Source organism: Marmota marmota, unplaced genomic scaffold (genome assembly GCF_001458135.2).
Source record: "Marmota marmota marmota unplaced genomic scaffold, marMar, whole genome shotgun sequence".
Taxonomy (NCBI): domain Eukaryota; kingdom Metazoa; phylum Chordata; class Mammalia; order Rodentia; family Sciuridae; genus Marmota; species Marmota marmota.
Genome location: NW_026000249.1, coordinates 9400932 through 9428066, shown reverse-complemented (window position 1 = coordinate 9428066; position 27135 = coordinate 9400932). Strand labels below are relative to the sequence as shown.

Sequence of the window (27135 nt, the reverse complement as noted above, 5' to 3'; positions counted from 1 at the left end):
TCCCAAGCTGCTGGGATTATAGGTGTGCACCACCACACCTGGCCTTCATTCTTCTCTTCTAATTTTATTTATTTATTTTGGTACCCAAATTGAACCCAGGGGCATTTAACTGCTGAGCCACATCCCCAGCCCATTTTTATTTTTATTTTTAAATTTTGAGACAGGGTCTCACTCAATTGTTTACTGTCTCACTAAATTACTGAGGTTGGCTTTGAACCTGCGATCCTCCTGCCTCAGCCTTCCTATTACTAGGACAGATAATGTGTACAGTCTCAATGATATCATAATATTTTGTTGCCAGGCATGATGGTGCATGCCTGTTGTAATCCCAGCAGCTTGGGAGGCTGAGGCAGGAAGATCAGGAGTTCAAAGCCAGCCTTAGCAATTCTATAATACAAAAAAAAGGGCTGAGAATGTGGCTCAGTGGTTAAGTGTCCCTGGGTTCATTCCCAGTACCCAAAAAAGAAAACAAAAAAATGTAATATACACATTGTTATAGTTGCTGTTTCTTTCTCTATGAGAGATATATGAGTTACTCTTCTATTTTTAAAAATATTGAATGTAGCTTGGTATTTGTTCTAATAGTTTTACCTTCACACTTAACCCTTTTTTTATAAAATATCTTTATTTTTTATTTATTTATCTTTATATGGTGCTGAGGCTCAAACCCAGTACCTCACACGTGCTAGGCAAATAAATAAATAGATAGATAGATAGATAGATAAACTAAATAAATTAAAAATAGGTCTTCCTGGGGAATTTTTCTTTGCATTTGTAAATGCTGAATTCACATTTAGTATGGAATCAGCCTATCCACACAGTGCACCCATTTAAAGTGTACACTTAGTTTTTAGTACAGTCATAGAGTTGTGCAACCATCACCACAGTCTAATTTTTCAAACTGTTTTCCAAAGTGGCTGTATCATTTTACATTCCCATCAGCAGTGTATGAGAGTTTGGATATCACAACATCCTTCAAACAATTGTTATTTTAAATTTCTTCATTGACACCCCTCCAAGAAACCCTGCACACAGTAGCCATCACTCTCTATATCCCTATTCCCTCCCCCGCCAACCCAAGAAACCATAGACTACTTTCTATTTCTATGGATTTGCCTATTCTGGATATATTTCACATAAATGTTATCATACAATATATGGACTTTTTAAAAATACTCTTTTTTTAATACCTTTATTTCATTTGTTTTATTTTTATGTGGTGCTGGGAATCGAACTCAGTATCTCATGCATACTAGGCAAGTGCTCTATCACTGAGCCACAACCCCAGCCCTGGACTTTTTAAAAAATATATATTTTTAGTTGTAGATGGACACAATGCTTTATTTTGTTTATTTAGTTTTATATGGTGGTGGGGCTCTAACCCAGGGCCTCACACATGCTAGGCAAGTGCTCTACCACTAAGCTACAACCCCAGCCCAGACTTTTGTGACTGGCTTCTTAGCATAATGTTTTCAAAGTTCATCCATGTTGTAGTATGTACTAGTACTTCATTCCTTCTTATAGTCAAATAATATTTCATTGTATGAGTATAGCACAATTTGTTCATTCATTCATTTCTCAGTGTATGTTTGGGTTGTTTATACCTTTTGGCTATTATAAATTTGCTCCTATGAACATTTCTATACCACTTTTTATATAGACTTATGTTTTCATTTCTCTTGGATATATACCTAGACGGTGAATAGTCAGGCCATATGGTAACTTTATGTTTAACTTTGAAACTGCCAAACTGTTTTCCAAAGTGGCCGTGCCATTTTACATTCCCACCAGTGATGTATGAGAATTCCATTATCTCTATATCTTTGAAAGACTTGTTATAATCTTTTTTTAAAATTTTTTTTAGTTGTAAATGAGCACAATACCTTTTTTTTGTTTGCTGGGGATCGAACCCAGTGCCTCACACATGCTAGGCACATGCTCTACCACTGAGCCACAACTCCGGCCCATAATCTGTCTTTTTTTTAAAAAAAAAAAAAAAAACATGCCTTTTTTTAAATTTATTTTTTTATGTGGTGCTGAGGATTGAACCCAGTGCCTCACACATGCTAGGTAGGCGCTCTACCTCCGACCCACAACCCCAGCCCCTAATCTGTCTTTTTGATTATAATTGTCCTCATGGGTGTGAAGTGGCACCTATTACTTTTTGATTTGCATTTCACTAGTGACTAGTGATGTTATATGCTTACGAGACATTTTTTTTTTTTTTAGAGAGAGAGAGAGAATTTTTTAATATTTATTTTCTGGTTTTCGGTGGACACAACATTTTTATTTTATTTCCATGTGGTGCTGAGGATTGAACCCAGAGCCCCACGCATGCCTGGAGAGCGCGCCACTACTTGAGCCACATCCCCAGCCCAACTTACGAGACATTTTTATGTCTTATTTTTAACTTTGGTCAGTCTTTTTTTTTAGTTGTAGATGGACACAGTATCTTTATTTATTTATCTTTATGTGGTGCTGAGGCTCGAACCCAGGGCCTCACACATGCTAGGTGAGTACTCTACCACTGAGGCACAACCCCAGCCCTGTTCATTTTTAATTTGTTTCTTTGCTTGCAATATTGGGGATTGAACCCAGGACTTCATACACGCTAGGCAAGCATTTTACCACTCACTGAGCCACATCCCTAGCCCTTATTATTTTTTGAGACAGGGCCTCACTAAGTTGCTAAGGCTGGTCTTGAACTTGCAATCCTCCTGTCTCAGCCTCTTGAGTGCCTGAGATTATAGGTATGCACCACTGTGCCTGGCTTTCTTTTCACTTTCTTGATGCCATCCTTTATTACATAAACATTTTGAATTTTGATGATACCCAGTTTACATATCATTTTCTTTTGTTGCATGTGTTTTAGGTGCCATATCTTAAAAACCATTGCCTGATCCAGGGTCACAAAGATGATATTTTTTATGTTTTCTTGTAAGTTTTCTATATTTAGCTCTCACATTTAGGTCTTTGAACCATTTTGAGTTAACTTTTTAAGAAAATTTTTTTTTAGTTGTAGATGGACACAACACCTTTACTTTACTTTATTTATTTATTTTTATGTGGTGCTGAGTATCGAACCCAGTGCCTCACACGTGTGAGGTGAGTACTCTACCACCAAGCCACAACCCCAGCCCTTTAGTTAATTTTTATGTATGGTGTAAGCTTAAGCCAAACTTTATTCTTTTGCTTATGAATATCCAGTTGTCTCAGCATTGCATGTTGATTTGTTTAACCTCTTAGTATCTAGTATATTACTTTACCCCCAATATCCTTAAAATCTGTCCATTGCCTACATGGCCAGTGAAGCTATTTCTGTCATTCCTCTTTTCTCTTTTTCTTCTCATTTTTTATTGCAATATTTCTACTCTGTCACAAATGCAACAGTTTTTAATATTTTTTTTTAGTTGTAGTTGGACACAGTACCTTTATTTTATTTATTTTTTTGTGGTGCTGAGGATCAAACCCAGGGCCTTGCATGTGCTAGGCAAGTGCTCAACCACTGAGCCACAACCCCAGACCGCAAATGCAACGATTTTGCATTAGTCTCCCACCCTTATCCTCATCTTTCTTTTAGTGTTTTACATGTATGTTTGCATATATATGTGTGTGTGCGTGTGCGTGTGTGTGTGTGTGTGTGTGTGTGTGTGTATGCATGCTGGGGATTGAACACAGGGCCTCACACATCCTATAAATACATTCTACCACTGAGCTACACCCTTAACCCCTACACACACACACACACAAACTTTGTACCAGGGATTGAACCCAAGGGCACTTAACCACTGAGCCACATCCCCAGCCCTTTTTATTTTTTTGAGACAGGGTGTCACTAAGTTGCTGAGACTGATTTTGAACTTGTAATCCTCCTGCCTCAGTCTCTCAAGTCTCTGGGATTACAGATGTGTGCCATTGTGCCTGGCTCATATTTTTATGTGCTCGCTCTCAGTCCTTTTGCTGTCTTTCCGCAGTCATAGTTTGGTTGGATGAGGTTTGTATCTCTGGCTCATTTTCTAGATTTGTCAGGAAGAGCTAGTAAGTGCTGAATTCCCTATGTTCTTTTATGTTGAAAATTACTTTTCTGTCACCATAATATTTGAGGGATATCTTGGCTGATATAAAATCTTTGGTTTATACTTGCTTTCATTGAGTTACTTTTTTTTCCCTAGTCCTGGGATTTGAACCCAGGACCTCACATATGCTAGACAAGCACCCTGCCCCAGCCCCCAAGTTTGTTCGTTTGTTTGTCTTTAATGCTCTGTTTTTCCACCTTGCTTTGTGTTTTGGTTTTGAAAAATCTGATGATGGTCTTATTCTTTTAGATTTTTAAGTTATTTTTTGCTTGGGAATCTTGATGATTTTATCTTTATCTTTGAATCAAATATTTTTTACTATACTATGTTTCAGAGTTGATCATTCTAAGTTTTTCCTAGGTAACTGGTGAGTCCTTTAATGTGTAGATTGGGTATATAAGGTATTTTTCCATTTCTGGAAAGTTTTCTTGAATTATAGTTTTAAATATTAGTTCAATTCTGTAATATTATTTTTCTTTAAGGGCTATAATAATACACATATTCCTTATTTACCTCAGTTCCTACTGGGTTTTCTCTTTTCCTCTCCTCCCTTAGTGTCATTTTTATTTTCTTGGTTTCCTGTCTTCCTTTTATGTATCTTATTAAATTTTTTATTCTTCCCTTTAGCACTTTGTAATTTAGTCTTCACGTTTGAGATGATTTAAATCATCTTTTTATTCCACTTTTTTTCCTTGAGTTCAGTTAACTTTTTTTCCTTTCATTTCTTTCTGCTTTTTGTTTGTGTGGCTTTGGTCTCTTTCTTTGTTTGGGTTTTTTTTTTTTAATATTTTTTTAGTTGTAGATGGACACAATACCTTTATTTATTTTTATGTGGTGCTGAGGATCGAACCCAGTGCCTCCACATGTGCATGGTGCACACTCTACCACTGAGCCACAACCCCAGCCCTCTTTCTTTGTTTTGTTTGTTTAAGACAGTGTCTCATTGTGTTGCTTGAGTTTGTCTGGAATTCCTGGATTCAAGTGATCTTACTGCTGGCCACCCAAGCGCTGAGACTATGGGTGCTTGCATCACCATGCCTGGCTTGGTCTATTTCTGTTGTTAGGGGGTTGTATTTGTTTGGTCATTTGCAGTGTTGGGGATGGAACCCAGGGCCTCAAGTGTGCTAGGTAGGTGTTCTACCACTGAGCTACATCTCCAGTCCCGTTCTTAGTTTTTAATTTCTAACTCAAATCTCAAAACCTTTTGAATATACAGTATTTAAGTCTGTTTGACACGCAGACTTAGTTTTCTCCTGCTTCATGTTTATTTGTGAGAGGAATTTTCCTCAGGTGAGAAATTCTCTTTTTGCCTGTCATCACATATGTACCATCAGACTTTACAATTTTTGTAAATCTCATGCCTATGAGGCAATAGCTTGTTATTTTATTTCCTGGATTCTTAGTAAAGTTGAGTATATTTCTATATATTTATTAGACACTTGTGTTTCCTTTTTTTTGAGAACTAGAAGGATGGAGCTGCCATTTGCTGAGATGGAACAGACTGTAGGAGGAGAAGATTTGGGAGGGAAGTCAGGAATTTGCTCTTGGATATACTTACAGCATCCAACTCCAGTTGCAAGACTGGAGTCAGAGCATAGGTGAGGGTGGAGATAGAAACCTCAAGTTTTCTAGTTTATAGGGTATTTAAAACCATGGGACTGATTTAGAGTATAGACTGGGGAGAAAGTGTAGGCTGTGAGAAGGCCAGACTGAAGTCAGTCAATCAGAAGGAGATTGGGTTCATTATGAAGGGTCAGGGGTGGAAAGGGGGGACTTGAGGAGAATCTGGCAAAAGAGACAGAAGGGATTCTTATGAAGGTAGGAAAAAAACCAGGAAAGTATAGTATATTTGGATCCAAGTGAAGAAAATGTTTCGAAAAGGAAAGTGTGTTCAATGCCTTTGGTAGGTCAAGGAGGAGGAGGGAAAGGAGAATAACGACTGGAGTTGGCAACATGGATTTCATTAGTGATTTTGGCTAGAGAATTTTGCTTCAATGATGGGGTGGAAGCCAGGTTGAGGAAGAGGACAGCAAGAAGGGACTAAGAAAGACTGGAGACAATGACTGTAACACATAGGAAGTCCTTTTGTAAAATTTGGTTGTTGAGGGAGAGGTAGGGTGGTAGCCCCAGGTGGGTATGGTTCCATAGAGATGGGAGAATTATGCAAGGTTGTGTGATGATAGAAGGGATATAATGGAGAAGGGAAAGGGATATTGTGGGAGGAAGTGAATTGGTGGAGCTGGGTCCTTCAGCTGGGAAGGGTGGGTGTCCAGTGTCCTCCTGGTAAGGTTGGCTTCTTTTAGCACATGCATCCTCTTCAGTATCCTCCTGGAAAGCATGACTCTGCTGTCCAAGTGTCTCCTTTCTACATTCAGGGGCACACAGGTTCTTTCACTGCTCCTGCCCCTTTATCTTCAGTAGCAATATTATTGAATTTACTTTTTGTTATTGACATCTTCCTCCAAGTTACAAATCTTGGCTGTTTTCTTTTCTCTTAAAGCTCTGGTCCCTTTGATTAAATTTGCTTTTAACAAGTATGTTAAGTTTGTTTTTTTTTAATATTTAATTTTCAGTTTTCGGTGGACACAACATCTTTATTTTATGTGGTGCTGAGGATCGAACCCAGCACCCCACGCATGCCAGGCGAGCGTGGTAACGCTTGAGCCACATCCCCAGCCCAAGTATGTTAAGTTTAAATCAGGGATCAGCAAACTTTTTCTCTAAAGGGCCAGATAATACTTCATGTTTTGTGAGCCATATACAATTCTGTTGCTGCTACTTCTTTTATCTTCATCTTCATGGTCATCTTCGACCTTTTAAAAATGTAAAAACCATTCTTAGTTCAGGCTGTACATTTAAATTAATCTGTCTCTCTTATCCATTAATCTCTAGAACTAGTACTTTTTGTTAAAACTGATGTGTACTAAATAATTGCTAAGTTAATATTTTTAAAATAGTTTTATTGAGATATAGTATATTGTTTAAAGTGAGCAATCAGATGGTCTTTGGTATTTTTTGCAGTTTTACAACCATTTCCATAATATGTTATCTTAATTTTAGAACAGTTTCATCACCCCAAAGCTACTTTTTTTTACAGCTATAAGGTATAATTTATATGCAATAAAAATTACCCATTTTTGAGTAGTATGAATTTTATAAAGCTAATTTTAATATTATCCAAAAGGAAATATTCTTAGGGATAAAACTTCTTTTATCACATGCAATAAATATGACTTGTAAACATTACTCCTAAGTGATCTCCACTTTTGCCCCCAAGCCAGTGAATGATTCTATAGTCCCTGGAGCAGCAACATCCACATCACCTGGGAACTTGCTGGAATCATGGCCCACTTTAGGCCCAGAAATCTGTATTTTAATCAACCCTCTGGGTAATTTGAGTGCATACTATAAAGTTTGACAACCACTGCTCCAAGGTTCTTCCTGTGTGGAATTACTGAGTTGTGGGATATGGGCATGTTCAACTTTATTGGATATTACCATACTGCTTCCAAAGTAGTTATACTTGTATATATTTGTCCTAGGAGTATATGAGAATTCCTATTGTTTTATATCCTTTCCAACACTCCAGAAAAACAACTTAAAAGTTTTTTGGTCAATCTGACAGGCAAGAAGTGGCTATGATCTTAACTGGCATTTTCCCAATTACTAATAGGTTGTCCATCTATGAGATGGGCTATTTGAATTTTGTATTCTGTGGTATGCTATTTGGAGTCCTTTGCCTATTGAAATAAATAAAATTATGTAAATAAATAGTGTGTTAGGGCTGGGGTTGTAGCTCAGTGGTAGAGGGTTTGCCTTGCATGCATGGATTCAATCCTCAGCACCACATAAAAAATAAAGATTAAAAAATAGTGTATTAAAATCATCACAGAACCAACCCAGAATTCCCAAGGCAAAAGAAATTAGGCAGGGGTGCAGGGGAACCAGGGAAGAATCCCAGGGGAGATGATGGTCAAGTGGTCCTGAAAGGATAGGAATTTGTTAGACAGACTGAGGCAAGGCCATCTGTGTGGTAGGAACAGCATGGCTGATCAGGAAAGCAAGTAGTATGGTGTGGTAGACTAGTAGGGTACCTGGAGGAAAAGAGTCCCATAGGGCTAGGAAAAAAAGGTAGAAAGCAATTAGGTGTAAGTGCAACTGAAATTACTACATCAAAATAAAGGAAGTATGATTAATATCATAGTTTTCTTACATGTTTCAAGGTTACCCTCCATCAGACATTAGGGACATACAAATCAAAACCACACTGAGATACCATGCCATATGCACTAGGATGGTCTTTGGTTTAGTTTAGTGTCCCCCAAAGATCCATGTGTTGAAGCCTTAGTCTTTAGGGTGGCACTATTTATTGTACGTTAATGGAACCCACAGGAGGTGGGGCCTAATGGGAGCTCCTTCCATCGTTTGGGTTGTGTCTTTGAAGGGCATTGCGGAACCTCTTTTGCTTCTTGGCCATGAGATCAACAGTTTGCTCCATCATATGCTTCCTATTCTTGCTGTCCTCATGTCCTCAGAGGCCCAAAGCAATGGGGTCCCCCAATCTTGGATAGGAAACCCTCAAAATATGAGCCAAAATAACCCTTTTCAGTTTATAAGTTAGTTATCTCGGGTCTTGTTATAGTGATGGAGAATGGACTAACACAGGTGACTATAATAAAAAAATATAATAATAAATGGTGGTGAGGATATATAAAAATTAGAAACCTCATAACTGCTGGTGGGAAAGTAAAATGGCACAGCAACTTTGGAAAAGTTTGGTATTTCCCGAAAAAGTTAAAAACAAATTTACCATATGACCAGGCAGTTTCACTCCTAGATATATAGGAAGTGAAAATATATGTCCACACAAAAACCTGAACATAAGTATTTATGTAAGCATCATTCATAATAGCCAAAAGGTGGAAACAACCTAAATGTGTAATTAAAGGTGAATGAATGAACAAAATGTGGTATATCCATATAGTAGAATATTATTCAACCATAAAAAGAAACAAAGTACTGATAGATGTTGTAACATGGATGAACCTTGAAAATGTTATGCCAAGAAGCCAGTCACAAAAGACTACATATTGTGTGATTCTATGGTGTGGTAGACTAGTGGGGTACCTATGTGAAATTTCCTGAATAGGCAAATCCATAGAAATAGAAAGTAGATTAGAGGTTGACAGGGGCCAAGTTGGGAAAGGAGTGTAAAATTACTGCTAGTGGGATTTCTTTTATGGGTATGCAATATTCTAAAATTAGATGGTGTACATCCTTGTGAGTATCCTAAAAACCACTGAATTGTGTACTTCAAATGGGTTAAATTTTTGTCATTGAAATTATATCTGAATAGATTATTTTGTTAATAAAGTAAAATGAAAATAAATTTCAACCTCCCCATATTTTGTTTTCTCACCATTATCATAGTATTTTCTATTTACCCTGTGCCCCACATCTTTTTTAACTTATATTTACACAATAACGGTTGTACTTTTTATATTGGTGGAAAACCTACAGTGACAAGTTATTTATATTTTAATAATTACCACAGTATCTTCAGAAATTTGCAGCATAGAGGTACATAATATATGAGACGTATGGTTATCCATTCCGTAGTCTGTGCATAGTGACTGTATGATTATTCATGGATGCATGGCAACGATTTTGAAAGCTACTAGGGATTTGGAGCCACTAAGTTGGGAACTACTTAATTATAAATCAGAAGTGAGATATAAATAATGGCTAGTATGGAAAATTATACTCCAATTATGTATTTTCAAAATTCAGTTCCTGAAGTGATCAGTTTCTTTTAAATACTGAAGATTGCTTAAAATTTCCAGTTTAGAAGTGACTTTTAAAATGTACTTATTTGGATTGTGGATGTAGCTCAGTGGTAGTGCTCATGCATAGCATGTGTGAGGCCCTGGGTTCAGACCCCAGCACCCACCCCCAAAAGAGAAGAAGAAGAAACATCGTAGGAAAAAAATCAGAAGTAAACTAAATGTCTAGTAATGCCTAATTAAGTTTTGGGTATGTTTATCTGTTGGAAAATTAGGCAGCAATTGAGTATTATAATTAAGAATTGTAGTTCTTGTAATCTAGCAATTTAAAAACAGGATATATTATCATGTATCTCTAAACATTTTGACTGTGATTACATGAAGTGTTTATGTACATAGCAAAAGACAGGAAGGTAGTAATGGTTGTATTCAAATAGAGGAACTCTGGGTTTATTTTTTCTTCTTTTTGGAATACTTACTTAGCAGTTGGTATGCGCAAAACATCATAACCTCTTTTCATGATTTAACTCAGAGGTCATCAAATTATAGTGAATTTGGCCTGCCAGGCCTATTTTTCTTTGGTCTTTGAGCTAAAAATCATTTTTACATTTTTATTTTTTAAACTAATTTTAACAATATAGCATATTTAACCCAATATACCCCAATAATAATTTTAACATGATAAATATTTAAAAATATATTAATGATATATTTTTTTAACCAGGTCTTTGAAATTAGATGTGTTTAATACTTACAGCACATCTCAAAGTGATCTAGTCGTGGCTTTACATTTTTTTTAAAATATTTATTTATTTATTTATTTATTAGTTATCGGTGGACACAACATCTTTGTTTGTATGTGGTGCTGAGGATCAAACCGGGGCCGCACGCATGCCAGGCGAGTGCGCTACCACTTGAGCCACATCCCCAGCCCCAGCTTTACATTTAAAAAAAAATTTTTTTAGTTGTTTAATAGATCTTTATTTATTTATATGTGGTGTTGAGACTCAAACCCAGTGCCTCACACATGCCCGGCAAGTGCACTATCCCTTAGCCCCAGCCCCATGGCTTTACATTTTTTTTAAATATTTATTTTTTAGTTGTAGTTGGACACATTACCTTTATTTATTTATTTCTATGTGGTGCAGAGGATCGAACTCGGCCTCGCACATGCTAGGCAAGCACTCTGCCATGGCTTTACATTTTTAAGGAGTTATTTTTTCTAAAAGAGAAGGAACAAATTCGACAAAGACCTTAAATTGTCTAAAAAGTCTAAAATAATCACAATGTGGTGCTTAACAGAAAATTTGCTGATCCTTGATTTTATTCATTTTATCCTGACAGCATTCCAATAAGGTGGGTGCTATTATTATCATCCCTATTTTACAGATGGGAAAACAGAAGCACAGAGGGGTTAAGTAACTTTCTCTTGGTCACATTCACCATGTTTTAGAACAGATTGCAGGCTCATTTCTATAAACTTGCTAATATTGTGTTTCTTTGCAGTGTAAAAAGTGGATAGTGGCTCACGTGTCAAAGGATGGCACGGTCACGATCTAGATCGCCCAGGTGGAAACACAGGTGAGCAGTTCTTAGTTTAGCAGAGTAAGCAACTTGGAGTTGGGATGTGCTATGATTTTGAAATTCACCAGTACTAGTTTAAAATCTATTTAAATAAACTCATGGGACTTGGTTATTCACAGTAGGTGATTTATCATGGTAGAGGTTGTATTTCTAGATTCTAAGAGCTGACAGTTTAATTATTGGCATCTAGGATTAATTTATAATAAAAAGAAATGGAATGGTCACAGCAAGGGAGAGTGAGAAACATCTTTGAGAGTGTTACATTTTTTAAAAATTCACGTGTGGTTCAGAACTCTTCTATGTGTGTTTTATCTTATTTTTTCATAATCTATGTGTTTGAAGAAATGTAGAATCAGAAAATAAGGAGGTTCTAGTTTCTTCTTCATGGCAGAATAATAGTTTTGAAGAGCCCAATTGTATTTCAACTCCCCTCTTTTCTGGTGGGTAGTATCAACAGTATATATATGCATAGACTGGAACAGTTCAATGTCTATTGTACATCTGCTACAGCCAGGTTCTGGGGCTTCCATCTTCAGTGGCCTCAGTAGGTATACGGGCTGGCTGGAGAGACCGACATGATAGCCAGCTATGACCCGGTAGGAATGGGACAAAGCCTTCTGGATCTACAGGGAGAGAATAATTCTGTGTCTGTGGAGGGAACTAAGAAAGTCTTTAAAAAAGAGGTGATAATTTTAGCTGGACATTGAAGGATAGGTAAAATTTTTAAAGGTAGAAAGAGTGAATCAAGTATTCTGGTTAAGGGGGAGAAGAAAAGCAAAGGCATAGATCAGTAAATGCAGTTAGTTTGTCTTGGGACTTTTAAAAAGGACCATATTCATATACGTAAGAGGCAGGCCGAGATTTTCATGTTAATGTACCTTGGCCACTGTGCTTGTTCATTTTGACAGTGTAGTGACTAATCAATCAGTTCTTCAACAGTTTTCATTTTGTAATCCACAAGACCAAATTGTAATGGGGGAAGATCTTCAGAAAGAAAAGGGAATACAAAGAAACAAAGGATTTGAACGTGGAAGGTATCACAGAGGTTGTTTTGTTTCACCCTTTTGTGTTAGGTTCTGATGAGGGACACAAGAGACCCTGGGAAGCTTAGGGAGAGCCTGATTTCTGGATTTCTTCTTAGATTTCTTTGTCTAGAACTATAAAGGGGAAAAAAAACAACTATAAAGGGTCTGATATTTTATTCTACCTGCAGGCTAGTGTGTTAGCTTGCCACAAAGCATTCCTGGGTCAGAGACAAAGGCCTTTATTACTCATACTACAGTAGGCAGTTTGAGCTTTAAGTTCCTATTGTACGCCCTACCCTCTAGGTCTCCTGAGGGCCAGCACTGTGAAGTAGCTGGCTAGGTGGATGATGCAAAGCAGTGGGATTACCCATTGTCTTTGCCAACAATGGAATTTTGGCATAACTGAAGAACCTGAGTTTCCTATGAATAGCTGTAGGCAAAGCCCCCAGCCTTTACCTTGGAGGAGACATTATCTTATTATTCTGGGCAGCAAACAAACCAGCCCTCAGTCCCTGAGGGAGTCTCTGTCTCTATTTCCAAGGCTGTTTTCCTTGAAACAAAAGCTGTCAGTGCCTCTGCTCACAAGACTTGCCTTGCTGAACTCCAGAGACTAAAGAACTAACTCTCCCCCAACAGACTCCAGTTTTCTTTTGTCCCTTTAGGAGAATCAAATATGGTAACAACCTTTCCAGCAACCTCCAGAAGAAAGGGGTGCTATATAATAAAATATGATATAAAATATAGTCTCAAAGCAGTTTTTAATGTGAAATGAGGGTACTTTAAGATCTTGAGTATTTTCTTCAGTCTGCAAGGTTTCTGCCTCAGACTACCAGCTTTTCTCCTTGGTAGTGAAAGAGATGGACTCTTCCATTTAAAGACTTCTTGTGATGAGGTAAAGCCAGCTAGATGGCAGAGATTCGTTTCAATGAAATAATACCAATATATCCAGCTTGGTGACTCCAGAGGGAAATAATTGCCAAGTCTAGTATATATGTCCCAGTAGGTACCCAAATAAGATAGATCTGCTTCCTTTAATGTATGGAAAACACAGACTTGTCACTAAAAGGAAAAAGGTCACTCATGGTTGCTCCAACTCTGTGGTACCTTCTGAGAAGGGATGATTTTTTAAAAAACTGCAAAAGAGGCTTCCTCATTGATGAGAAGACATTAAACCTTCAGAAAGGAGATTGAGGCAGGTCAGACTGGTTAATGTCCTCGGGTGCAAAATTGAATTTTATTGTGTTCCAGATAGTGGTGCTCCTCTCTCTTATCTTTAAGGCTGGGGAACCCAGACTGGTTTCCCTGGATACAGGAGCCTTCCTCCTCAGTGGGAATACAAGGCTTCATGTTGGCAAGGCTGAGGTACTAGAGAAGGTAGAAACAGAAGGCATGTGTTGTCCCTGGAGACTATTGTAGTTGCATTAAAGCACACTTTCACCAAAGTTAACAAGCTGTTTGAACAGCACATCTTTTAGTTGATATATAAGGGAGCAGGAGTGGGAAAGAAAAGCAACTTATCTGTGATAGAAGTACTTAGAGCAAAACTGAACCTAAGATTCAAGTCTTAAGACTTTTCTGTCCCCTCTCCCTGCCACCTGTTAAGTGTATGTCTCTTATTGATACAGCTTTAGGAAAGAGAATAGACGATCAGTTGGAAAAACTATGGGGTCAATAAGGTGTCTGAGTTTGGGTTGTAACATCATTGGATCTTAGAATCTAACTTAATTTCAGAGGCTGGGTTTGATTTTTTTCAGACACTCTCATACATATTTATTCGTGTTGATCTACTGTTTCTGCTTATTTCTTACTTGGCCATTGACTCTGATACAAGCTTTTGCTGATCAGCCCTTTGAAGTCACTGTATCTTTTTTTGCCAGTACTTTGCTATTAACAATCTTCCAAAATAGATCTTGCCTTGAATCTAAGCTGGTCCTGCTTTAGTAGGATGGGTGTACTCAGCCCATTTTGACATGCATATGGAATACATTGGTTCAGATGGAAAGAGTGTTGTCAAATTGGGCAGTACTATTATCAGACCCCCCCCTCCATGTACAATTCAAAATGTATATATGTAGCAAATTGATGAATTTAGTTTGAGTAAGAGAATCAGTGGCATTTTAGGAAAGGCAAATGTTTTAGGTAGGACATATTAAGACAAAGAGTTTATTGTCTTAAAATGGGCTAAACTTTTCTGTGTTTGTTTACATAGGTCTTTATCACCAGTACCTAGAAATTTTGAATACTACAAGCAAAGATATTCTCATGGGCATTATGACTGTGAATATAGAAAATATCCGAAAAGACCTGTTGCTTGGAGAATGGACAGTGAGAAACATGAACAGAATAAACAAAGAATTCCCCCTCGTGGAAATCTATATTACCGATCTTATGAACATAGATCACCTTCCCCCGAGATAAGAAACTCTGTAGAAAATTTTTACACATATAATCCTCACCGAGTGTATTCACCAGGAAGAGGGGATGGTAACAGAAGATCTCAGTATATACCCACATACTCAGAGGGTGTACCCTACATAGAGCATGAGAGGAATTGTTATCCCCAGAAAATGCAAGGAAGGTATATTCCTGATGACCACAGAGTTAGAGGAAATGGGAGAAGAGGGAAACCACCTCAGAGGTCAATAGCAGATTCCTTTAGATTTGAAGGGAAGTGGCATGAAGATGAGTTGAGGCACCAGAGGATGCAAGAAGAAAAATATTCCCAGTCACCTAGAAGAGGCTCAGAAGACTTTGACACAAGGAGCTCTTTTCAGAAGAGGTATAGGAAAACATTAAACCTGGGTAATTTGGTATATAAAGCCTCAAGTGAAAAGTCTGTTTACTTTATGGTTGAAGATAACCACCTTGAAAAGCTTTTGTTTAAAAAAGATAAAAAGCATTGTAATATAGTTGTAGTCTACTGGTAGTAGTAGTGAAATTATTTCTTTTTAGAGTAAATCATGTTGTTAGCTAAAATGTTTAAAAAGATGGTATTTTCCTGTATAACTACCTTGTGCCTCTATGCAGGCTTGTGGGATTATAGGTTATCTTTACAACTGCGTTCTACATTTAAAGCCATGCTGCCCAACATTCTACACATATAAATTCTTACTTTCTTCTCTGTAGTGCAAGTGTAAACTGCTTTATGTCAACACAGGTATCCTGAGGATCGTGATTTCAGAAAATATGGACACACATCAAAAAGACCTAAAGACGTGGCGAGGTATGAGAACAGAGAGCCTGCCAGAAACCCAAAGTGGAAGCCTGAGCATTTTCCTCCACCTTACCAAGAAAAGAAAGATCAGCGCAATTTTGGACCTCAAACTCACCGATATGCTGAGAGGGACTATCCAGAGACCAGTTCAGCAACCAAAGTGTCCTATGACTATCGCCACAAGCATCATAAGCTCTCAGAAGGTGACCAGGACTTTTCTGATGGGAGAAATCAGAAATACTTGAAAGAAGAAGATAGAAAACACAGTTCTCAAAAAGGCCCTATAGGTAGAGAGTCAGATTGTTTTAATGCCGGAAGAGGGAGAGAGACTGAAGATGGGCAAGTCAAAGAACTTTTTAAACCATCTAAGAAAGACTCAGCGGCCTATACTCATTCAAATAAAAATGAGGTTGATTTGAAGCCCTGTAATGACAAACGAAAGAAAAAAATAAAGAAAGAAGGGGAATTCAAAAAGGAGAGCAACTCCTCCAGTAACCAACCTGATACAAGTCAAAAACTTTCCAATGTGAAACACTCGTCTGTCAATATTAAGAAGAAATCACTTACAGTTAAAGTAGATGTGAAGAAAACAGTAGATACATTCAGGTATTATCTTCATTTTTCTTTATGATGTTTAATAAATGTTTCTGCCACTTCTTTTTGCAGCTTCAAAAATGGAATTGGTAGTGTGCTTGGAGTTCCATCAAGGAGTGGAAAGGATTGCTTGGATTTTTTTCCCAAAAGCCCTGTAATGAGGATGAATCCTGTGATTAGTAATAGAAAGTGATCTCATGTCTGTATGTTCCCACATCTTATTTCCAGATGCTTCCTGCGTGCATGGCATTCTGAGGAGTTGTTTCTCTTCATGGATTTATGCTGCCAGGTTTTACTTTCTAGGGATAGGCTAGGTGGAGTTCAGGAAGACCTATTCTTTGCGAAGTTTCTCAGAGCCTGTGTTCCCTGTTGCCTGACATTCAGAGAATTTTTGAGTGAAAAGGTCCTGGTTTTATAGAGGAGGAAAGCAAAGCCCTAAGAGATGAAGTGACTTTGTCAGAGTGGCTGGGATTCAAATTCCCACCCCCACCCTCATGACTCCAGGAGGCAGAGAACTTATTGTCATTCCTGCTACCCTGTCAAAATGACTGGGCTTAACTGACTAGATTCTCCCAGATAGAGGAAATTAGGCTATAATCTGGGGAGATGCTTATTTATAAGACATTTGCTTTAGCTCTTAATGAGTCTTAAAAAAAAGACTGCTATTGTAATAGGTTATAGTCTAAGGCAAGCTCACATGCTTTTTTCCATTATGAATATTATCTCCATTTATGGATTCTGACAATAATAACATGCTGCAGTTAGCTATGTCAGCTAAATCTGTTCATTATCTTAATACACTACCAGTATGTCAATGAAAAAGGGATGGACCATGTTCATTTGGTGCATTCATATTCACAGTTGACTCCTATTTGTATTTGAATCAAAACAAGAAAATGAAATGGGAAAGAGTAAGGTGGGAGTGGGAAGGGAGGTAAACCCAAGGTCTTGATTTTTTAAACAAAATATTTTCTGTTTCTTTTCTTCAAGTTAAGCATAGCAGTCATCCTTCTGCATACTTTCTTTACATTCCTGTACTTATAGAAAATATATTATAATGTGTATATTCATATGTGCTTAAAATGAATTAATAAATTGTGTCACTTTTGAAGACTACTAGAAATACCAATTTTGAAGAGTTTTGTTTTTCTAAACTTCATTCAAGATACTGCACAGTTAATTTTACAATTTGATATGAGAAATGGAAGCTTGATCATCATCATGGATCACAAAAATGAGCTTCCACAAAAATGGAGGCTACTGCACTTGTGTTTTAAATTTAAAAACTATAATTATATGAAATCTCATCATCTATCAGTGGAGCTTGGCAGCACATGTTTGAATACCTGCCCAGGGCCTGCAGGATGGCTTGTGTAATAAAGAGCCTTGACTGCAAAGCCTCTCTGTTCAGAGACCTGAAGAATAAATAACTGAAAAAATGTGTGCATCTTTTCAGTTTGATAAAGCATCATAGTCAACAAAAGCTTTCTCTGTGATTATAATTATTTGTTGATGAATGAATTGTGGACGAGATTTGTGGGTTGGATTTAATTACGTGGGGACTGAAGAAGTACCCATAAAACAAAGGTAGTTAATGCCCTCAGTAGAATTTATGTTTTCAATTATTAACATAAATTAGATTTTTCTTTGTTAAGAAAGATTAAAATAATCATAATTATAGAGTGCAGAGAAAGGTTTATTTGATGGTTAAAATTGAGAGAGTTTATCCACTTTTTTTTGAAATACTAAGATAGATATTTTGTGTATCTGTTTGATTAATTTTGGTCAAGTACTATTATTTGTTCTTTCAGTTATTAGTATGGTTAAAAAGGTATCGCCTAGTGATTTTTCTAGATTCCAATTTGTATCTATAACAGCAATAGGTAGACACTTGCTTGAATATTCCTTGTGTAGTTAGTACTGCTGTTAACAAAGACAATTCTAGTGACTCACTGTAAGAAACTTCATTATCAGAGGTAGAAAGTATGAGTCATAATTATATATGTTTCAGAATGTAAATTAGAGAGTTACAATATGAACATTTCTACTAAGATCATTGTGTACCCAAAACATGAATTGTTGTATACATCTGGAAGTCTTAAAGCAGATGAAGTGAGTTGCTGGTTTCATGTTGGGTCAGGGAAGTAGAAGGGAGGAGAGAGGAGAAAGTGGGAAGGAGGAGGCAGTTCTAGTTTCTGGAGCAAAATAAGCTGTCGCTGATGGACCCAAGGCTCCTTTAATTTCCTGAGATGTTGGTACAAGACACCTGGGATAAGGAAGGTTGGCTATCAGAGTTGATGGTGAGCTGAGTGAGCACACCAGCCACATTTGCATCTAGTCATTTGTTTACCACTGAAGAGATACAAAGAAGATCTCCCTGCCCCAATCAGATCTTTCCCCATTCTGAAAAGAGATGAGGTGGGTGATAGGTGCCAGAGGACGCTGAGGAAATAGATTCAGCACAGATGGGGAACAGTGTGAAAACCCATAGCTAGAGTTTTGAAGGAAGGTAACCTATAGCCTATAGGTGGAGATACTTGCTCTTACATAGAATTAAAAAACTAAAACCTTGTACCGAGCCACATCCCCAACCCTTTTCTTTCTTTCTTTTTTTTTAATTTTAGTATTCACTAAGTGAAATACTTCATTTTTATTGATTTTATTTTTTAAATACATGACAGTGGAATGTATTATAATTCTTATTACACATACAGAGAATAATTGTTTATTTCTCTACTGGTATATAAATTATGTTCACACCAATTCATGTCTTCATACATGTACTTTGGATAGTGATGTCCATCACATTCCACCATCATTGCTAACCCCTTTTATTTAGAGACAGGGTCTCACCGAGTTGCTGAGGCTGGCTTTGAACTCACAGTTCTCCTGCCTCAGCCTCCCAAGCCACAGGGATCACAGATATGTGCCACTGCAGCCAGCCTCATTTCTGGTTTTTACTCTAGCTTCTCTTTGTGTCTTTCAGAGAAACTGATAGAGGGAGGTAAACATTCTGTTAGGGGCTGTGGTTCATAGGTTTTTGTCTTCCTGTGAGCCACTGAGCAGCTCTGTGACATTGGGCAGGTCACCTGGCCAATTAACCTGAAGTTTCTCTAAACTTTCTTGGATTGGCCATGTGTTGATAGCTATGGAAGCTGAGTTGACAAGGCACTTGAAGGCTCATATAGTTCTCTGAACTTTTGCATATTCATATGCAAAATATTTAAGAACTAAATATTTTAAATTTAAATATATCAGAATTAAACAAAAAATGTAAAAAGGTAAGCTAAGAAACTTAAAAATAAAAATTAAATTGGCCTCAATAAAATGTTAAAATCTATTATCTTCTTAGCTGAAACATTCATTTCAGAGTGGTCAATTCATTTTCCATTCATCATTTATTTATTCACTGGGTATTTTTTGAGGATGCATCCTATTTGAGACAGCCTTTTGGGATACCCCAAAAGTATAGGCTGAATAAGATTAGGATCTTTTTTTCTCCTTTGGTTTTATAGATGAATAGGGTAATGTTGGCAATACCACAGTACAGCGAGTGATTCATGGGGTGGTGTATGGCTGAGCAGCAGAACAGGTGATACCAGACTGGGAGATTCAGGGAAGGCTTCGTGCAGGAGTTGACCTGTGAGCCAAGCTTCAAAAATTTGTATGTTTTTGGTACATGAAAATGAGGTGAAAAACATTTTATATAATAAAGGTTAACGAAGGCAGAAAAACATACCCAGGAACTTTGAGCCGGGTGGTTCTGAAAAGGAACAGAGAGAAAGGAGACTAAGAAGGTAGGCAAGTCATGACTGCCAGCCTGATTTGATACTACAGGTCTGGTATCCCTTATCTGAAATGCTTGGGAACAGAAGTGGATCAGATTTAGGATTTTTTAAATTTGGGAACATTTGCATTTACATAATGAGATATCTTGGTTATGACCCTAGTCTAAACATGAAATTTATTTTTTAAAATATTTTTTAGTTATAGGGGGACATAATGTCTTTATTTTGTTTTTATGTGGTGCTGAGGATCGAACCCAGTGCCTCACACATGCTAGGCAAGCGCTCTACCTCTGAGCCACAACCCCAGCCCCTCATTTATGTTTTTTTTTTTTTTTTAAGTTTTAGGTGGACACAATATCTTTATTTTATTTTATTTTTTGTGGTGCTGAAGATCAAACCCAGTGCCTCATGCATGCGAGGCAAGCACTCTAACATTGAGACACAACCCCAGCCCCCCCTCATTTATGTTTTTTATACACCTTATACTCGGAGCCTGAAGGTAATATTATATAGTATTTTTAGTGTGCCTGGATGTTTTGACTATGACCTGTCTCATGAGGTCAGATACAGGAATTTGTGGTGTAATGTCTTGTCAGCACTCAAAAAGTTCCAGATTTTGGAGCATTGTAGATTTTGGATTTTCTGATTAGGGCTGCTCAACCTGAATTAGCTCATAGGAAAAGGGAGATGATTCAGTTTTGGCAGCCCAGATTGACATCTCTAAGATGGATTAGTTGGGTATTAGAACTGGCAAGGCTTGTTTGAGGACTTTTGTGAAAAAAGATAATAAGATGCTAAGTAAGGGAAGTCATTGTCTCTGTAACATTTCTCTCCAAAATTTCTAAATGTGTCCTTAGGGAGGCAAAAGCAAATGACACAATTGGGTAAGTGCTTTATGAACAGTAGTATGCTATGTAAGATGTTAGTTGCTGGTTGAAGAAAAACTTGGTATGTTTCATATGAATTGTGTTATTATAAGCTTCCAAAGGACAGGGGAATCTGTTTTGGTTTGGGATTTTGTTGTTTTGCCGTGTGTTGATTTTTTTTTTTTTTTGATGAGTCCTAAGTATGGACAATAGCAAATTAAGGTTTAATTGCAGTTTTTAGGTTGCCTTAGCTATTAAGTACAACACAAGGAAGAACATCAGTGGAAGTATCCTAAAACAGAAGAGAATTTAGTGGGAAAGTGAGAGGGAACAGAGGAACTTGGAAGATTTAATGAGACCAGTACTGGAAATGTTATTAGAATTCAGTTTTTTTAACTGTATTTTAATTTTAAAACTGTCCAAATGCATTTCAAATGAGAACATTTTGTCTTTCAGCTCAACTATTTGCTTTGGGGGTATTTCCTGAAATTATTAACTTGTTAATCAACCTGTGCCATAAGAAATAATAAAAAGGAAAATATGAATCAAAGATGATTAGATTTACAAATGTAGAGGCTTAGAACATTTTAAATTCTCAAGTCTAAAGAGGGTTTTTAATGTAGCAAAAATACCATAATTGTTTTAAAGAGACTTATTTTTGGGTTATATTATTTTAAATATATTTTCTAGAAAATGAAAATTTTAATATTTTTAACTAAAAATCTTGTAGCAAGGAAACTCTAGGATAAATGTTAACTTATAACAAGTTTAAACAATGAAATCTCAGGAATTAAAAATAACTTCAAAGTGTACTGCAGCACTCTTATGGACTGAGAGTTGGGTGTGGAATGGGGACAGGAGAAATTGTTGCCAGTAATTACTTTGTAATAAATCACAAGTAAGTTTTGATAATTACCCAGTGAAAAACTGGAAACCTTTATCAGCTGATTTCCTCTTGGCAGAAACAGAAACTGAGGCTGCAAAAAAATTATAAACTGATTTCTCCTTGTAGATAGTCCATTTTAATAGTTCTGTTCAAACAACTTATTTTTCACCTAGAATTTTTTTTTTTTTTTTTTTTTTTTGTGGCACTGAGGATTGGACCCAGTGACAATATCCATTCCCAGCCCTTTTTATTTTATTTTGAGCAGGGTCTTGCTAATATTCCCCAGGCTGGCCTTGAACTTGTGATCCTCCTACTTCAGCCTTCTCAGTAGCTGGGATCACGTATGCACCACCATGCCTGGCTTATAAAATGTTTTTTTGTTTTGTTTTGTTTCTTTTTGGGGGGGGGGGGTACTGAAGATTGAACTCACGGGCACTCAACCACTGAGCCACATCCCCAACCCTATTTTGTATTTTATTTAAAGACAGTGTCTCACTGAGTTGCTCAGTGCCTTGCCATTGCTGTGGCTAGCTTTGAACGTGCAATCCTTCTGTCTCAGCCTCCTGAGCCAGTAGGATTACAGGCCTGTGCCCCTGTGACTGACTCAAATGTTTTTAAAAGCTTTATTTTTTTGGTATGGAACAGGCCTTTTTAAAGTTAAACCCCTTTAAACAGAAAGAATTTGCAATTGTTTATTATTGGAAACTGTTACAGGCTGTTCTTGCTTTTACCAGTAAATGTCTCTTAGCTAGTTATCGGATACACAGTGGGAAGCTTGCAGCAAATTAGGAGGAAAGAAGGGAAATGGGCTTTCTAATGAAAGTCCTCCCCAAAAATCAAGAAACTACAGCAGTGACATCAACCTGCTGCAAATCACTTTTCCATGTTTCTGCCTTGCAGGGAATTTTCTCCAGCAGTGCTGCTCTGAGGAGCAGGGGACATAGAAAGTCAAATGGAAGCCTTTGCTCTTATGAGTTATAAATAGGCACTTAAAATCATTTTGTTAGAAAAGTTAATTTTTTTTTTTTTGTACTGGAAATTGAACCCATGGGCACTTAACCACTGAGCCGCATCCCCAGCCCCTTTTATATTTTATTTTGAGACAGGGTATCACCAGGTTGCTTGGGGCCTCCCTAAGTTGCTAAGGCTGGCTTTGAACTTACAATCCTCTTACTTCAGCCTCCAGAACCATTGGGATTACAGCCTACACCATCACACCCAGCAGGAGTTAAAATTTTTAAAGAATATCTGTAAACCCCTCAGGACCCAGAGACAATTTTGGATGCATGACTGATTTAAATAAGGAGATATGTGCACGTATGCACCTATGCCCCCAAACATCTGTTTGCTTTTTGCTATAAGTTATTATATATTACAATGGTGCTACTATTATTTAAAACATAGTTCAAGGCTTCCTTTGGGTTTATCTTCACAGTCTTTAGCATACTCAGAAAGAATATATTCTTTATTATATTATACATAGAATATGTATTATATAGATACTAAAATTGATGTTATTTACCCAGTAGTTGTAAATCTCATCTTTGGACAATGAACTTGATTTTTGGGAAGAGCCAGGAGGAATTTGAGCTATATACAGAGGGAAAAGATAGGTATAAGCTGATTACTACTGTTTTGGGTCTAATATGAGATATAAATATAAAATAATGAGACAGTTCCTTCTGTAATTCATTAAGTGCCTCTAGATGAAGAATATAAGAATAGTTTTAAGCTAAGAGCAGCATTATTGGAAGAAAGCATAGTTTCCCATTATGAAACTTGGAAGACTAATGTTCATTTGAATACTCAACTTCTGGGATATAAAGTAAAACAACATCCATTGTCTCAGTGTCCTTGCACCTTCTCCATAGGGCGATTATAAAGATTAAATTGTAATGATTAAATGAGATAATGTTAGTAAACTCTAAGCCCCCATGTTTGGCATTTCGTAAGCCCTCAATAATTACTAGCTTTTTCCCATAATCTTTACTTTTATAGTAGTACCTAGAGATCAGGAGAGCTCTTAACAAAAGTTACAAAGCTTCAGAAGGTATTAAAATGGTAAAATCGCTGGGGTTATATAATAAATGGTAGCATTTCTTTAAGGGTGCATTTAGGGCAAACACTATAATTGATGTTAATGATCATAACTTTGCTAACAACCAAAATATTTTCTAAGAGCTTGGTGAGATTTTATGATTAAATTAATTGCTTAGCAATTCAATTTTGAATTGAATTCAATTTTGAAATACTATTCTAAGCTTCTCATTACTGGTAGAAATATAAAAAAATTTTTCTGAAGTCAGAGGTTTGTATGTTTGACATCAACTTTCAAAGTGTGGTAGTATTTTAAGATAGTATAATCTTGCTGGATATACAATGTTTGGGCCATTTAGAAATAGAAAATAATCTTATTGATTATTTTTTGCATATTAAATATCTTTAATGCCTTGTAGTTTTGAAGTAAAATTTTTTGTCACTTAGAGTTATGAGGCTTTTATTATTAAAGTGACAAATATTTACTGATCTTAGATTTGAACTCAGAACTACTTACCTATGGCTGTTTTCTCCTACTTATTATTGTACATGTTTTATAGCATATAATCTAATAACTAAATTATATGACAAGATAAATGTCTTTTTAGTTTTATAGCTCTTAATTTTTAGTAAGTTCTTTTTTAGCAAAATAGTTTCAAATTTAGTTAAACATTTGCAAATTATTCTAGGGCTGCTTCTAGCTATTCCACAGAGAGACAGATGTCACATGATTTGGTTGCTGTTGGCAGGAAAAGTGGGAACTTTCATCCAGTGTTTGAACATCTTGACTCAACTCAGAATACTGAAAACAAACCTACAGGAGAATTTGCTCAGGAAATCATAACAATAATCCATCAAGTTAAAGGTTGGTATATTTTACGCATACATTAGGGATAACAGAAAAATAATGTGCTGGCTTTTCACGAGATAATAGGTAAATACCTGTGATATATTTCAATAGTAATATTTCATTGTAAGTTAGATTATGAATTAGGAATCTGTTGGAGAGATCATCAAACATACATTCAAGCCTAGTTGTTCTTTTTTTTAATATTTATTTTTTAGTTATAAGTGAACACCATGTCTTTATTTTACTTTATGTGGTGCTGAGGATCAAACCCAATGCCTCATGTATGCCAGGCGAGCGCTCTACCTCTGAGCCACAACCCCAGCCCCATAGTTGTTCTTTTTTAATATATTTATTTTTTTAGTTGTGATAAACCTTTATTTTATTTATTTATATGCGGTCCTGAGAGTCAAACCCAGTGCCTCACATATAGCAGGCAAGTGTGCTACCACTGCGCCCCAGCCCCAGCCTCAAGCATAGTTGTTCTTTATGATGTATTTCCAATAACCTTGTGCTTCAACTGGTAGTAGATAAGAAATCACAAGTTAGAAAAGAGAGGTCAGCCACTGAAAAAGACTACCATACTGAAATCAGTGAGACGCAATAACCAATAGCCTAACAGGGAAGAAGAAGCAGGGGAAGGAAAAAAAAAAGAAACTCGAGCAATCGGGAAGTCTTGATCATTTTGTGATATTCTTAAAATCCCCTGAGAGCGGTACTGGGACTTTGTGCCATCAGGATATTGCTAAGTGATAAATGAAAGATTCCAGTTTGCTTTGGCATACTTTATGACATCAGAGAGTTGCATAATAAATACTTTAAAGATTTGCATTAAATTGTTTTGTTTTTGCTTCTGGCAACTTTCCATTAATTGGAAAATTCAGTGATGTAGAACTGCTTCTACCAGTAATGCCACAAAAATAAGGCAATTGTGGGTGTTATAAGCTGGAGGCCTTTAAGAATTTTTATTTTATACTACTTAGTAATTGCATTAATCTTTTTCACCTTCATAAAACATATTTCAAAAATGAATTATTTTCTTTGCATCCCTCAAGCTAAGGCATATATTTTCTTGAAAGCATTCAGTTTTAGACTGGGAGTATAGCTCAGTGGTAGTATACTTGCCTAGCATGAGTGAGGCCCTGGGTTTGATCCCCAGCATTTCAAAATAAATAAATAATAAAGTATGCAGTTTGTCTGAAACAGTTACCCTCTCAACCCTAGCTCCTCTCACCCAAAGCAAGTGTAATTATTTGCAGAAAGGGGGCTGGTATAACATAAAAGTCCAGGAGATTGTCTCAGAACAGGAACAGTAAGTTAGGGAAAAGGATTGCTTAAGTAGCATTCTGATGGAGCATGTGTATTCTCTTTCTCTCTCTAACCTATTAAAAGTCTGTGCAACATAGCTGATTTCAGAATGTCCTCAAGAACTTCAGTTAATGTTAATTGAAACAAAATTGTATTGGAAGACCTTCTGTGGTATGTGAACATAGCATTTAGCATTGTCAGAATTTTTGTGATGCTTCAGGATTGTTTGTGGAGTTAATTTTTACTCTTATTGAACTGTAGAGCTCCCCAAATAGTGTCTTACCTTGGAGTAGAAAGGTCCTCACTTTGAGAGCACTACAGTTTTCCCCTAGATAAGTAAGCAGACATGTCAGATAGGAATAAAACCCCTTGGATTCATAAATCAGATGTTTTAATTCTTGCTTGGGCTGGGGAAAAACATGTAAACACTGCAAATTAGTCTGCCAAGTAAGTTTAGGTCCTGTGTATTTTCAAGAGAAAACATTGGATGTTTTCGAAATGGTCCTTCTTCCTGTACTTACATATAATCTTTTAAGTGGAATCAGTTTTACGTTGAGATAAAACTATTTGTTTCCTTTTTCAGCAAATTATTTTCCATCACCTGTCATTACTCTAAATGAGCGTTTCTCAAAAATGCGAAGTACTCATGATGCAGATGCAAAAGAAATTAAATTGAATTCAGATCCAGAAATTCACAGGTAATGATTGATTACTGTATTCCCATTTAACCATGGGAGTAAACCTCAGAACTGTTGCTTCCTGAGCTTGCTCACCTGGACTTGCGTGAGACTCTAGGAATGTGTATCTGACATAAAAACAGGATCTACCCAAGCAGGTACTGGGCCAGTGCACATCAATGGAATAGATTGCATTGAAACCAATGACTAGCATTGTTTAAATGTATAGAACTTTGACAATATTTACCTACCTAACTTTGATTCTGCTGTGTCTATAGTAGTTACCTACTGAAGTTATCACTGGAAGAATGAAAGGCAGTTGTCAAGCCATTGAAATCATGTGATCAAAATGGCTGTTCTGAGGGCAGCCGGATGAAAACATGTCTTCTGCTGGCACTTGTCGAGCAGGTGGTGCACCCTGTCTTGTGAGCTGAGTTGAATCAATATTAG

General features: G+C 36.8%; 1 protein-coding gene across 6 annotated transcripts in view; it reads left to right on the top strand.

Moving 5' to 3' along the window:
* Bclaf3 (BCLAF1 and THRAP3 family member 3) overlaps positions 1 to 27135 on the top strand; it is a 70397-nt gene that overhangs the window by 6037 nt on the left and 37225 nt on the right. For 5 of the 6 annotated variants that reach the window (XM_048796520.1, XM_048796519.1, XM_015488071.2 and 2 more), the window contains exons 2-6: positions 11366 to 11440; positions 14678 to 15247; positions 15626 to 16288; positions 24543 to 24718; positions 26592 to 26706. In XM_048796520.1, coding sequence (XP_048652477.1) covers positions 11400 to 11440; positions 14678 to 15247; positions 15626 to 16288; positions 24543 to 24718; positions 26592 to 26706 — 1565 coding nt within the window. In that variant the 5' untranslated portion in view covers positions 11366 to 11399. The remainder of the gene's footprint in view (positions 1 to 11365; positions 11441 to 14677; positions 15248 to 15625; positions 16289 to 24542; positions 24719 to 26591; positions 26707 to 27135) is intronic. The other variant, XM_048796518.1, reaches the window with a different exon arrangement.